General features: G+C 44.9%; 1 protein-coding gene across 12 annotated transcripts in view; it reads right to left on the minus strand.

Annotated features, from left to right (window-relative positions):
- magi2a (membrane associated guanylate kinase, WW and PDZ domain containing 2a) overlaps window positions 1-13,006 on the minus strand; it is a 321,760-nt gene that overhangs the window by 17,198 nt on the left and 291,556 nt on the right. For 11 of the 12 annotated variants that reach the window (XM_022671571.2, XM_049473851.1, XM_049473850.1 and 8 more), the window contains 2 exons: window positions 11,666-11,861; window positions 10,943-11,086 (listed from right to left, as the gene is read on the minus strand). In XM_022671571.2, coding sequence (XP_022527292.2) covers window positions 10,943-11,086; window positions 11,666-11,861 — 340 coding nt within the window. The remainder of the gene's footprint in view (window positions 1-10,942; window positions 11,087-11,665; window positions 11,862-13,006) is intronic. The other variant, XM_049473848.1, reaches the window with a different exon arrangement.

A 13,006-nucleotide genomic window follows, 5' to 3' on the forward strand; every position in this document is an offset into this window, starting at 1 on the left:
TGACTGCCCGCAAGCCCGCAGCGCCGCTTCCTCCGATGAAGAGGCCCGCTGCTACGGTTACTGCGGGGAATCCCCCGCCCAAGCAGCAGCAGCCCAAACACACTCCACGCCACTCAGCCTGGAGCAAAGGTCCTCCTCCCGGGCACCAGAAAGACTCCGCGGTGAGGAAGAGGAAGCCTGACTCATCCTAGCTCGCAGAGAAGGGGGAGTGAGGTCTCCGCTGGTCGGAGACACCACAGTTTCTCCCCTAAAGCCACCGAAGAGGCGCAGTTTTTCCCCTCTTCCGGGGCCAAGTTCAAAAAGGGCACGTTTTGCCCCAACATCGTTTATAAATCACCTGTTCTCTGTAAACACGTGTGTTCAAGCATTCCCACAGCCCAGTCACTGTACTCAGGGGTGGGGGGAGGGTGCCCTAATAATAAAGTTGCATTCTGTAACTCAGGGCGAAATAAAAATGTCCAGCCCACAAAAAAATGTGTTGCACTCCCAATTTCAGCCACAGGAGGGCTCCGCCCCTCCACGAGTAGCATATCATCACAGCCGGCTCGCTGCACGTGCAGCAAACTGGCGCGCATGCGCAGTCTCGCCCTGGGTAGAGCGGACTGTTGCCATGGGTTACCGCTTGCAGTTTCGAAAGCGCCCCCCCCGCTTTTCCAGCGTGGTGTACACGCAAGTGTCACTCAACGCTGCGGCGGTGCTCAGAGAGGAGATAGAAACTCTTCTTTGCAAGCAGGCGATCCGTGTAGTTCCTCAGGCCGATGCACAAAGAGGCTGGTACAGCCGTTATTTTGTGGTGCCGAAGAGGGGCGGGGGGTTACGTCCAATTATGGATTTAAGAACATTAAACAAGCATTTAAGAGTTTTCAAATTCAGAATGCTAACACTTCGCCAGTTCCTTCGCGCGGTCGGCCCGGGGGATTGGTTCACGTCTATAGATCTCACGGATGCATATTTTCACATTGCAGTCCATCCAGATCACAGACGTTATCTCAGATTCGCCTTCGAGGGCGTGGCTTACGAGTGGCTCGTTCTCCCGTTCGGGCTTTCTCTGGCCCCGCGCACTTTTACGAAGTGTGTGGAAGCAGCTCTCGCTCCTCTGCGGATGCGAGGAGTGCGAGTGCTTTCATATCTAGACGACCTGGCTCTAATTGGACGGTCGAGGGACGAAGCTTTAGCGCACACAGGGGCTGTGTTATCCCATATTCAGCGGCTGGGTTTCTCGGTGAATTTGAAAAAGAGCTCTCTAATTCCCAGCCAGAAGCTGTCTTTTCTGGGGTTGGAAATATGCTCTCTCACCAGCCGAGCGCGTCTGTCAGAGCGCAGAATATGTGCGTTCCGCGACTGCCTCGCGCAGTTTCAGCTGGCGCGCAGTCTACGTTTTCGCCAATTTCTCCAACTGTTGGGTCAAATGGCGTCAATGATAGCGGTAGTTCCGCTGGGTTTACTTCTAATGCGTGCGTTTCAGCACTGGCTATTATCACACCGCCTGAACGCCTCACACCATCTCCAGAAAAAGATAGTTGTGACCCAGGGTTGTATGAAAGCACTATCTCCTTGGAGAGAGCCCCGCCTGCTCTGCCAGGGCTCGCCTATAGGCAGAGTTCTGTTTCGCGTGGTAGTGTCAACAGATGCGTCCCTGACAGGCTGGGGTGCGGTGTGCAACGGGGCAGCTGTGAAGGGGGCGTGGTCTTCAGCGCAGCGCTCCCTCCACATAAACTGTCTGGAGTTGCTCGCGGTCCATTTGTCCCTAAAGCGCTTCCTCTCAGAATTGAGGGGGAAGCATGTTTTAGTCAGAACAGACAACACCTCCGTGGTGTCTTACATAAACAGGCAGGGGGGCACGCGGTCACTCCTGCTTCTGAATCTGTCCCACTCCCTTCTAATGTGGAGCAGTTTTCACCTACTTTCACTCAGGGCGACACATGTGCCAGGCCGCCTGAACTTGGGTGCGGATCTCCTCTCCAGGGGAGGTCCTCCAGCTCGAGAATGGAGACTCAGTCCCCTGGTGGTGGAACAGATCTGGGATCGGTTTGGCAGGGCCAACGTAGATCTCTTCGCATCCAGAGAAAACACGCATTGTCCTCTGTTTTTCTCTCTAGCAGACCAGGGTGCTCCCCTGGGAGTGGATGCACTGGCACATCTCTGGCCCAACACTCTGCTTTATGCATTCCCCCCGGTGGAGCTGATCATGCCAACACTGGAGAGGGTGCGCCAGGGGAACCTCTCTCTGATACTTGTAGCTCCCTGCTGGCCATCAAAACCATGGTACGCAGAAATAATCAGTCTCCTTGCAGGAGATCCATGGGCTCTCCCACTTCACTCGAATCTCCTGTCTCAGGCGGGAGGGGAAATTGTTCACCCCCGGCCGGAGCTGTGGTGTCTCCATGCCTACCCGCTGAAAAGTCTGCCTTGATGGCCAGCGGTTTGCCCTCTAATGTTGTGGCTACCATTCAGTGTGCAAGGGCATCCTCTACAAGAGGTTTGTATGCTTATAAATGGCGTGCATTTGAGCACTGGTGTCAGGGAAGAAATTTGATTCCCTTCCAGTGTTCCATTGTGGATGTTTTGACATTCCTTCAGGAGTTACTGGAGCGTGGGCTCTCATTCTCGACAATAAAAGTATATTTGGCGGCTATATCAGCCTGTCATGTTGGTTTTGGGGGATTGTCGCCTGGGGCACACCCCCTAGCTATACGTTTCTTAAAGGGAGTGCGACGTCTAAAGCCTGTATCTAGGCCAGCCGTTCCTCCCTGGGACCTCACTATTGTGCTCGAAGCCCTGTCTGGGCCTCCATTTGAGCCCCTAAATTCTGTAGACATGAAATATGTTTCGTATAAGACGGCTCTGCTGCTTGCTTTAGCCTCTGCTAAGCGTGTGGGTGATCTTCATGCTCTGTCAGTGCACCCCTCATGTACCCAGTTTGCACCAGGGGACATCAAGGTTACATTACGCCCTAATGCAGCGTATGTGCCAAAGGTGCTGCCTATGTCTTATAGTTCACTAGCCTTTGAGCTTAATTCTTTCTCTCATCCTCCATTTGCTTCTGAGGAGCAGCAAAAAATGCACACGCTCTGCCCTGTGCGTGCACTGCGTACATACATTGATCGTACTCAGGCTTTCCGTGGGTGTGACCAGCTTTTTGTCTGTTTTGCCAACCCAGTTCGTGGCAGGGCTCTGTCTAAGCAGCGTCTCTCTCACTGGGTTGTGGAAGCTATTGCATTAGCTTATAACAGCAAGGGTCTGGAGTTGCCTGTGGGGGTGCGGGCTCATTCTACTAGGGGAATGGCTGCATCGTGGGCCCTTTTTAAGGGTGTCTCCGTTAAAGACATTTGCGCTGCTGCCAGCTGGGCATCACCTCATACTTTTGTGCGCTTCTATCGCCTAGATGTGGTGGCCCCTTCAGTAGCTCATGCTGTTCTTTCTTCGGGGTCTGGGGTGCTCTAGTGTGCCCGCTTGGTTCGGTGTCTGCTCCGCGGGGCGTGTATATAGGTCCCATACATTATGTGTTGTACCGAGTGAATCGACTGAAAGGGAACGTTAGGTTATGAATATAACCCCTGTTCCCTGAAGGAGAGGAACGAGGTACAACACAGGTTGCCCCGCTTCGCTGTTAGCTCAGTGAAGAGCAGCATCTTGAACTGAGGAGTGATGCTGGTGACGTGGGGTTATATGCAGGGGGCGGGCCCTCCTGCCCTCGTCACTATGCATCATCTGCCTTTTAGGCGTGATTAAAGGTGTCTTCAGCCAGACACGCAAGGGCGTGATATCCCATACATTATGTGTTGTACCTCGTTCCTCTCCTTCAGGGAACAGGGGTTATATTCATAACCTAACGTTTTATAGACAGTTATTGAAAATCCATTAACACAGACCCCAGTGATAAAATGTGCATTATTGACATCAATTATGACAAACCTCTTATTAGGATCAACAGAAATCATAACTTAACTGCGGTGACACTGTGAGGTTTATGAAAACTCTCAATCTGATCCACTTGTCCACTTGTACCAGCACAACACACACTAACACCCCATACACCACCACCATGATAATTAGTGTCAATCACTGCAGTGCTCAGAACAATCAGCCCCCCCCACCCAAATAGTAAGAACAGCTGCTCTGTGGTGGTTTTCTATCCTGTGGGGTTCTGAGTACTGAAAAACAGGGTAAAAAAAGGAGGACAATAATAAAATATGCACAGAAACAGATACAGGACTACAGTCTGTAATTATAAAACTACAGTACAAAGTATAACAGTCCTGTATAATCAGCGGAGCTAGAAATATCTGTGATAATGGGTGTAGAAACAAGGAAGTGGTCATAATGTTATGCTTGTTTGGTGTACATAGACTTTAAAACTATGTAAGCTAAACTAAATGCAAAAAACGATGCATTTTTACTATAAACTTAATGTAATATTGATTTATTCCTTTCAAATATCCACAAACATCACAAAGTAAAATTATAATAATACATAATACGTCTTAATATGGATAATTATGAGGTGGAGAAACACTATCAATCAAGTCGTCAGTAGTAATAACCAACTTGGCAGCACTTATAATTACAATAACAATTGTGACAGTAATCATAATAATAATAGTAATAGTGGTAATAAAAACACAGTGAACGCTATGTTTATAAAGGCAGTTGTTGCAGGACAGTTGTTGGAGACGTGCCCGCGCGGGCCAGACTGATAAAATGTGTATGAGTGACGTTCATTATGAGTAATGGCTCATTAGGATCAATAGAAATCATAACTCAGGCAGGACGGGCGGGCTGATGGGTAATGGGCGTGGGCGGTGGTGGACGGCCGTCAGCAGTAATTAGCCGCGGCGGCGTTCGGCTAATGTCAGTGAATGGATGAATAAATGAATGAATCATGGCTGCTGTCTCGCTCTCTGCAGCGCTGCAGACTGACGAGAGAATACTGATCATCTACTCAGCTTTATTACACATTTATATCACCGTGTGTGTGTGTGTGTGTGTGTATAAGGATATTACAAACTATTACTTCAAACTAACTAAAGATTATGTGTTAAAGAATAAATTGTGTTTGAGGGCAGCGAGTGGTCCAGTGGTCTAAAGCGCTGCCACTATGATCAGGAGGAGATCGCCAGTTCAAATCCTGTACATGTAGCTTTCCATCAGCTACCGGAGCCCTGAGAGTGTACAATTGTCCTTGCTCTCTTAATGGGTGGGTTGATGGCACTCCCTCTCCTTCATCACTACAAAGGGTGATGTCGATCAGCACAAGGCTGTATCTGTGAGCTGATGTATCAGAACAGAGTTGCTGCGCTTTCCTCCGAGTGCGCTGTGATGCTACTCGGCAAAGCTACATCCGTTGCAGCAGTTTGAAAAGAGGTGGAGTACATATGAGTCCGAATGAGTGGGTTGGCTAATTGGCTGTGTAAATTGTGGAGAAAATTATTAATTAAATTGTAAAATAAAGAAGAAATTGTGCTTAATCCCACAAACAACCCATGCCCCTCCAACCCCCCAGTCAATGAGGTGAACAGAAAAGCTTTGGTAAGCCAACTCTGATGTTCTGGCCTTCATAACTGAAGAACAGACATCACACAGACATCACACACATATCATATCAAACAGCAGAACTTAGAGCAGAACATACTCTAACTATATTTATTCAAGAAGATTGCTCTGGACTTCAGGAGAACCCAGAACTTGCACACAGCACACTCCTCTGTCCATCAACGATACTGCTGTGGAGAGGGTAACTCTGCATCAATGGCCAGGAAGGCTAATCAGCGGCTCTACTTTCTCCGCAAACTACTTCTAACACCCCCCCAACTACACAGCTTCTTCAGCCTGCTGCCATCAGGGAGGAGACTGTGGAGTATTGGGGCTAGGAGCAGCAGACTGAGGAATAGCTCCATCCATCAGGTTTTGAGGATGCTCAATTCTTTTCCTGCTTTACCCCCATCCCCATCCTGTCCCCAGCATACACTCACTCAGCATCCTGACCCCCCCCCCCCCCAAATCCACACAGTACTGAAACTACTGCTTACCCTATCCACAGTAATTTCCCCTACAAATGTGACATTTAAAGAACTGTATGCACTCGTACACTTTTACCAGTACTAAGCTTTTATATCTCTATATTTGCACTACTGTTTATACAGGTTCTGTTTATACTGGTACTGTTAGTCCCCGCATCATACCTAACTGGTACTCTCATGACCAATTACCCAACCCACTCATTAGGACTCCCTCGATCACTAGTGATGCCCCAACAGCAGGAAGGTGAAGACTAGCACATCATCTACCCACCCAGAGAAAGCAAGGCAATTGTGCTCTCTCTGGGGTCTGGTTGAACCGACATTTATTAATGACATTCTGACCACTAGGATCTGCTAGCTGAAAATGTTTGGCCTGGCTTGTGGACATCAGGTACTTTAGTTTTCAGATCTTTAGACAGTTACTTACAGGAGCTCATGGTTGATGAGTTTGAGGGATAACGAGAAAATGAAATGTATTGGATCAGGCCTAATTTTTCAAAATCTCCAAGGGTGCCAAGCTTTGCACAGGATTTTACTGAAGATTGCATACTTTTTTTGTTGTAAAAAAACAGAGTAACTGTGCATTTGCTGACAATATTACTTTATGGAAGCAGCCAGAAAAGTTACAGAATGAAAATAAAGAAAAACACACACACACACACACTGGCTGGCAGCCCTGGTGGGTGATGCAGGATGTTTGTCAATACTGAAGTAGCGGAGATGGATGTGTAGCTCTGTGCTGCTCTCTGTCCTCCATTTAAACGAGCTCTTAATGAGAGCTAACGAGCTCCAAGCTCAGGCTCCCTGTCCCAGCCGCCATTACAGCCCGGCCTCCACATTTATTACACTAATTACTTTATACCCCGCCCCCTACACACACACATATACACCGATCCGATCAACAGTCCTTACATGCCTCCACTCAGCGACAGGTCATGGATCAGCAACCCTCACTGAGGGCATTCATATCTTATAACAACATTTAAGAGTTTTAGTAATTCTGATAAAGAGTTTACATTTGGTTTACATATGGTATATATTATTAGAACATATATGTACTTCCTGTATACTGTATGTACATTTTGGTCCATAAGAATAGCATACATTCTCACAAAGTTGGTAATCTGAGCAAAATCTAGACCTAATTAAACTTTAGTATTATACCCATTATTTCTATCTGCATTTACCTTTATTATCCAAGATCAGTTGGCAGCCATCAATGCCCACTAAGTCTCAATCAGAAACCACCATTCTCCACCAAACACCCTCAAAAACCACCATTCTCCACCAAACACCATCATACACCATCATTCTCCCAACAAACACCATAATTCTCCATCAAATATCCCAATTCTCCACCAAACACCATCATTCTCCATCAAATATCCTAATTCTCCACCAAACACCAACGTTCTCATTTATATATCCTCATTCTCCACAAACATCCTCATTCTCCACCAAACACCATCAAACACCATTATTCTCCCTACGAACACCATCATTGTCCAACAAACATCATCATCCTCCTACAAACACCACCATTCTCCATCAAACACCATTATTCTCCACTAAACACCATCATTCTCCATCAAACATCATCATTTTCCGCCAAACATTGTACTTCAGTATAATACACACTACTTCTATTTGCATTCTAATTATCAATACAAGTTATTATTAACCAAAATGTCCTCTAACTCTCTATAAAACATCATTCGTTACCAAACACCATAATTCACCACTAAACACAATTATTCTCCAACAAACACCGTCATTTTCCAAAAAACACCATAATTTTCCAGTAAATTTTCCAATTTTCCACACCATCATTCTGCCCTCTAACTCTCTATCTAACACTATCATTCTCCTCACCAAACACCATCATTCTCAATGTTACTCCATCATTCTTGAACAAACACCACCATTCTCTCCACCAAAGATCATTGTTAGACACCATTCACTAATTTTCTCTGTCAATTACCAGCATTCTCTCCACCAAACACAATAACTCTCCAATAAACACCACCATTCTCAATCAAACCCCAACATTTTCCAACAAATACCATCATTCTATGAATATCAAGTCCATCACGTATATTTCAGGTAGATAGATTCATACTAAATAGTGCATATTAACACAAAAACTATGTGGCAACACCTGCAGAATGTTATTTTTGTCTATATTGTGTAACTTTATTGTGTAACAGTGTGTGTATTTCAGTGAACTGTGTGTGTGTATGTGTGTGTGTGTGTGTGTGTGTGAGTGAAATATGCCAAAAGCCAACCTGCAGCACAGCCTGTAGCGCTAACCTGCTGCTGCTACCGTGGTGGAGATTACAGGCAGTGTGTGGAGCGTTAGCGACAGCGCTGCTTATAATCTGCGGGATTCACCCCACAGCGCTGCTTTTATCCTCTCTCAGGTTTGATGTCTCTCCTTGGGGTTAATGTACAGAGCAGAGTGATGATTCACTGCACGTCATTATTATTCTACTGCTGACACACCTCAATCACCACTGCTGTGGAGCGACACACTGCTTCAACTGCTGGTGTGAAGATCTGAGGAGCATCGCATATAACAGTCAGTCACCCCTAGTAGTGATAGGAGGGACACTAACAGCTCACTGATATGGGCAGGTCATCCTGCAGCCACGTGTGTTGCTTCCTTTTGTGTCAGGGCTTCCAAATGGCATTTGTCAGCAGGATAATGTTCCCAGGTATGTTTCCACCAGATATCAACATTTCCTTCTCCTGCCTGGTCTCCAGATGTATCATCAATCCATCATTTGTTGGAGCAGCTGAAAGGAAGGCAGCTTTAGCAACCTATGAGTGTTGAGCAGGATCTACAGGTACAGCTGCAACATCTATGGGTAAATGTGCTGCAGGATGCCATACTGAACCTGTATACCTCCATGCCCAATCGTAGCTCATCTTGTATCCAGTCTAGCGGCTCTGACGTAGTACTAGAACCTCCTTTTAGATGCTCAACTTCTGTTTCAACTTGCTGCATGTTTTTTTTTGGTCAAAGAGTGTATATACACAGACCGACTTGTACACATTGTGTTCACTTAGAGTCAACTTTATTAGACACTCCTATCTCTAGCTGCTTCACCTTGTAGGTGTAAAGTCAGAGACAGAAGCTCGAAGTATGTTGCTGCTGTATTCTCAGTGAAGCAGTTACATTAATGTGTTTAAAAACTCCAGCAGCACCGCTGTATCTGATTCACTCATACTGATACACAACACAAACTAACACCTCATACACCACCACCATGATCATCAGTGCTAATCACTGCAGTGCTGAGAAATACACAAAAAATAATAGCTGCTCTGTGGTGGTTTTCTATTCTTTGGAATTCTGAGTAATAAAGAACAGGGTGAAAGAAGGGGGATAAAAATAAAGTATACAGAGAGTTCTATTATTATAGAACTACAAAGTGTCCTATATGATCAGTGGAGCTAATAAGAGGCATAATGTGTAGAAACAAGGTCATAATGTTATGCTTGTTATGCTATGCTAGAACTGAGCATTGAGTTCTACTCATAATATACCATCAATTATTTCCCAAAGACAAAACATGTAGACTTTCTGCCATAGAACCCAGTGTCATAGACACATAAATCTGTAAAAAAGATGAATTTTTCAGGGCAATGTGATGTGCCTGTGTCCCCACTTCTCCACCAATAATTAGTTTGAGGCTGCATCTAATGAATAACTCCAGCAGAGTCACGCAGAACCCTGGGACAAGTTCTACAGGCTTACTTCACCTCAGCGGAGAGAGGCAGGGAGGGAGAAGCTCAGACAGACAGATTGCGAGAGGAATACACACAGACACGAGCAAGAGCCCCCCGAGCAATCTTACTCATATTAGCTCCAACAGCTTCATTACAGATAAGCACAGCTGAAGAAAACGCTCTCGAATAAACAACAGAGGAATGGAGCGAGAGATCAGTGGAGAGGGCCGCTGGGTCACGACACACCAAAAGACGAGAGACCAACGGGTCACTTAAGATACAGCATTCTGATAGATTTCAGCATGGCAAAGATCACAGATATGAAGGATGAGGTGGTGAATAAAGACACACGTCCCGCAAACACCATAATTTCCCAAAAAACACCATCAGTTTCCAATAAACACCACCATTCTCCACCAAGCACCACAATTCTTCGCCATCATTCTCCACTAAACACCATCATTCTCTACCAAACACCAACATCCTCCACCACAATTCAACAATATACACCTTCACTTTCAAACACCAACCTTCTTCACTAAACACAATCATTCTCCACTTAACACCAGCATTCACTTCCAAACATAAACACCATTATTCTCCACCTTCTGTCTTCTCTAAACACCACATACTCCATCATTCTCCATAGAACACCATCATTCTCCACAAAACACCATCATTCTCCAACAAACACTATCATTCTCTGCCATAATTCTCCACTTAACACCATTATTCTCAACCCTCATTCTCCACTAAACACCATCATTCTCCACCAAACACCATCATTCTCCACCAAACATCTGTCTCCTCTAAACACCACATACTCCATCATTCTCCATAGAAAACCATCATTCTTCACAAAACACCATCATTCTCCAACAAACACGATCATTCTCTGCCATCATTCTCCACTAAACAACATTATTCTCAACCATCATTCTTCACCAAACACCATCATTCTCCTCCAACATTCTCCAATAAACACCAGCATTCTCCACCAAACACCTTTATTCTCCCGTAAACACTATCATTCTCTACCAAACACCATCATTCACTTCAAAACAACTTCTTTCTCCACTTAAACAACATCATTCTTCACCAATCACCTTAATTCTCCATTTAAAAATGAATGTCAGTGTTTCTGTAAATCTGTAAGTCTTTTCTGTAAAGCAGGAAGTGATGTCACTCACCCTCATCCTCCCATTACGAATAGCTGGTCCATCCTCGGCCAGTCGGAGAACGAACAAGTCCATCTTGTACTCGCGTCCTCCACGGATACTGAATCCAAAGCCCTTAACACTCTTGTCCAACTCCACTGTGAAGAAATCAAAATCCTGCACACACACACACACACACACACACACACAAACACACATCAATATTGTATTAAAAGAATAAGGCAGGTCTTTTAGATCAATATTTTATATAATGGTAAATCTTAAAGCAATGATTCAGCAAAAAGAAAAAAAAATCGGGAACACACTAAATAATGTATATTATGATAACTGCTGGCTATTACCAGCTTCTATTACATTAGCTTAAAGAAAAATGAAGCAGATTAACCTATTAACACCATGCCTAATACCTAGGTCTGGGTTAGAGGGGTATAAAGCCCCCAGTATCGAGCTGAGGAGCAGTGGAACTGTGTTCTATGCAATGATGGCGTTCCTACATTCAATACTTCTGGGATGAGTCGGGGGCTCTTAATGCTGAATGCAATTAAATGATTAAAGCTATGGTTTCCAACCAAATTGAAATTGAGAAAGACAGTTACTCCAACAAAAGCAGAATAAACTCTTTAATGCGCTTGATTTCAGAAGAAACAATGAATGAGCAGCTGTATAAACTTGTCCATACAGATTAAATGCTGCTACTAAAAGAGTGTCTGTATGAAAATGTGTGTGTGTGTGTACCTGTTGCTGTCTGTAGTCTGGCAGGGCAAAGCTGCGGGGGTCTGTGGGCAGCTGTCTGTAGTCCAGCAGTGGGGGGTGTCTGTAGTCGGCTACAGGCGGGTGGCGGTAATCCACTGGGGGCTGACGGTAATCAGTGAACGGCGGCTGCCTGATGTCCGGCTTCACGTCCTGCCGAGCTTTCACCTCCGACCTGTAGCTAAACACAACAATACCATCACAGGAGCACTGGGTTACCATAGAAACATGCATTACAGGTGTTCACATACTGAATAAACACAAAAAAATAATAACATAAATCAGATAGAATTAGACGTTTTAGTCCTGCAAACAGGTGTGTAACAGTGCAGCGTCGTCTTTGTCAGATTTTTTGCTGTAAATTCTCCACACATTATTTATTGGAGACAGATCAGGACTGCAGGCATTCCAATCCAGTCTCTGTACCCTCTTTTCCAGAAGCACAGCTTTTTAATATGTGCAGTATGTGGATAAGCATTGTCTTGTTTAAACATTAATGAACATCCCTGGCCCAAGGTCCTTTTCTGCATTAATGCTGCGTCATAGAAGTGTACTGACACACCCCCATTCCATGACAGACTTGCTGCTGAGAACAGGTTGGATGCTCCTTTTTTGGTTTAGTCTTTCTTCCTACAATGATCTGGATCTACTGATTGGTTTTATCACATTGCTCTGTGTTTCCACTGTATGATGATTTTCCCAAGATTCCTCAATGCCTTCAGAAAAATAGAGCTGCTTCTGGACATGATGCTCCATGATGCTGCTTTTTAAACATTTCATTCATTTTCTCACACATTTGTTACAAACTAGACATTCTTGACTTATCCTTAGTGTCAGGTAGGGTGCAGGAAGGACGCGGAGGCGGACGCAAAAACAAGCTTAAGGGAAAATTTATTAAACAACATGAAAACCATAAATGCGACAAGGACACGGAACACTAACAGATGTGGGGAGGTACACTGACCAACAAGAGAAGCAGAAAACACATGGCTATAAATACACAAGGTGGGAACCAGGAAATTGGAAATACCTGGGAAGCTGGTAAGGAGAAGGGTGGAGTAACAAATGAGACACAGGTGAAGGCAAGGTCGGTGAGTGAACACAGAGTGAACTGCTTTTGTACCAAATTCTGAATACAATCACCTGTTTAAAATCACATAATTATTACTTTTTGTAATCTAATTACTAGGCCTTAAGCTGTCCTTACTTTGTTTGGAATGTGCAGCAGGTCTGAAATGAATATACCTCCAGGAATGGAGGTATATTAATAAATGAATGTTATTTTATTTCATTTTTCTGAATTGTGCCATCATCGTCGTTCTATAT

The sequence above is a fragment of the Astyanax mexicanus genome, chromosome 2 (genome assembly GCF_023375975.1).
Source record: "Astyanax mexicanus isolate ESR-SI-001 chromosome 2, AstMex3_surface, whole genome shotgun sequence".
Taxonomy (NCBI): Eukaryota; Metazoa; Chordata; class Actinopteri; order Characiformes; family Acestrorhamphidae; genus Astyanax; species Astyanax mexicanus.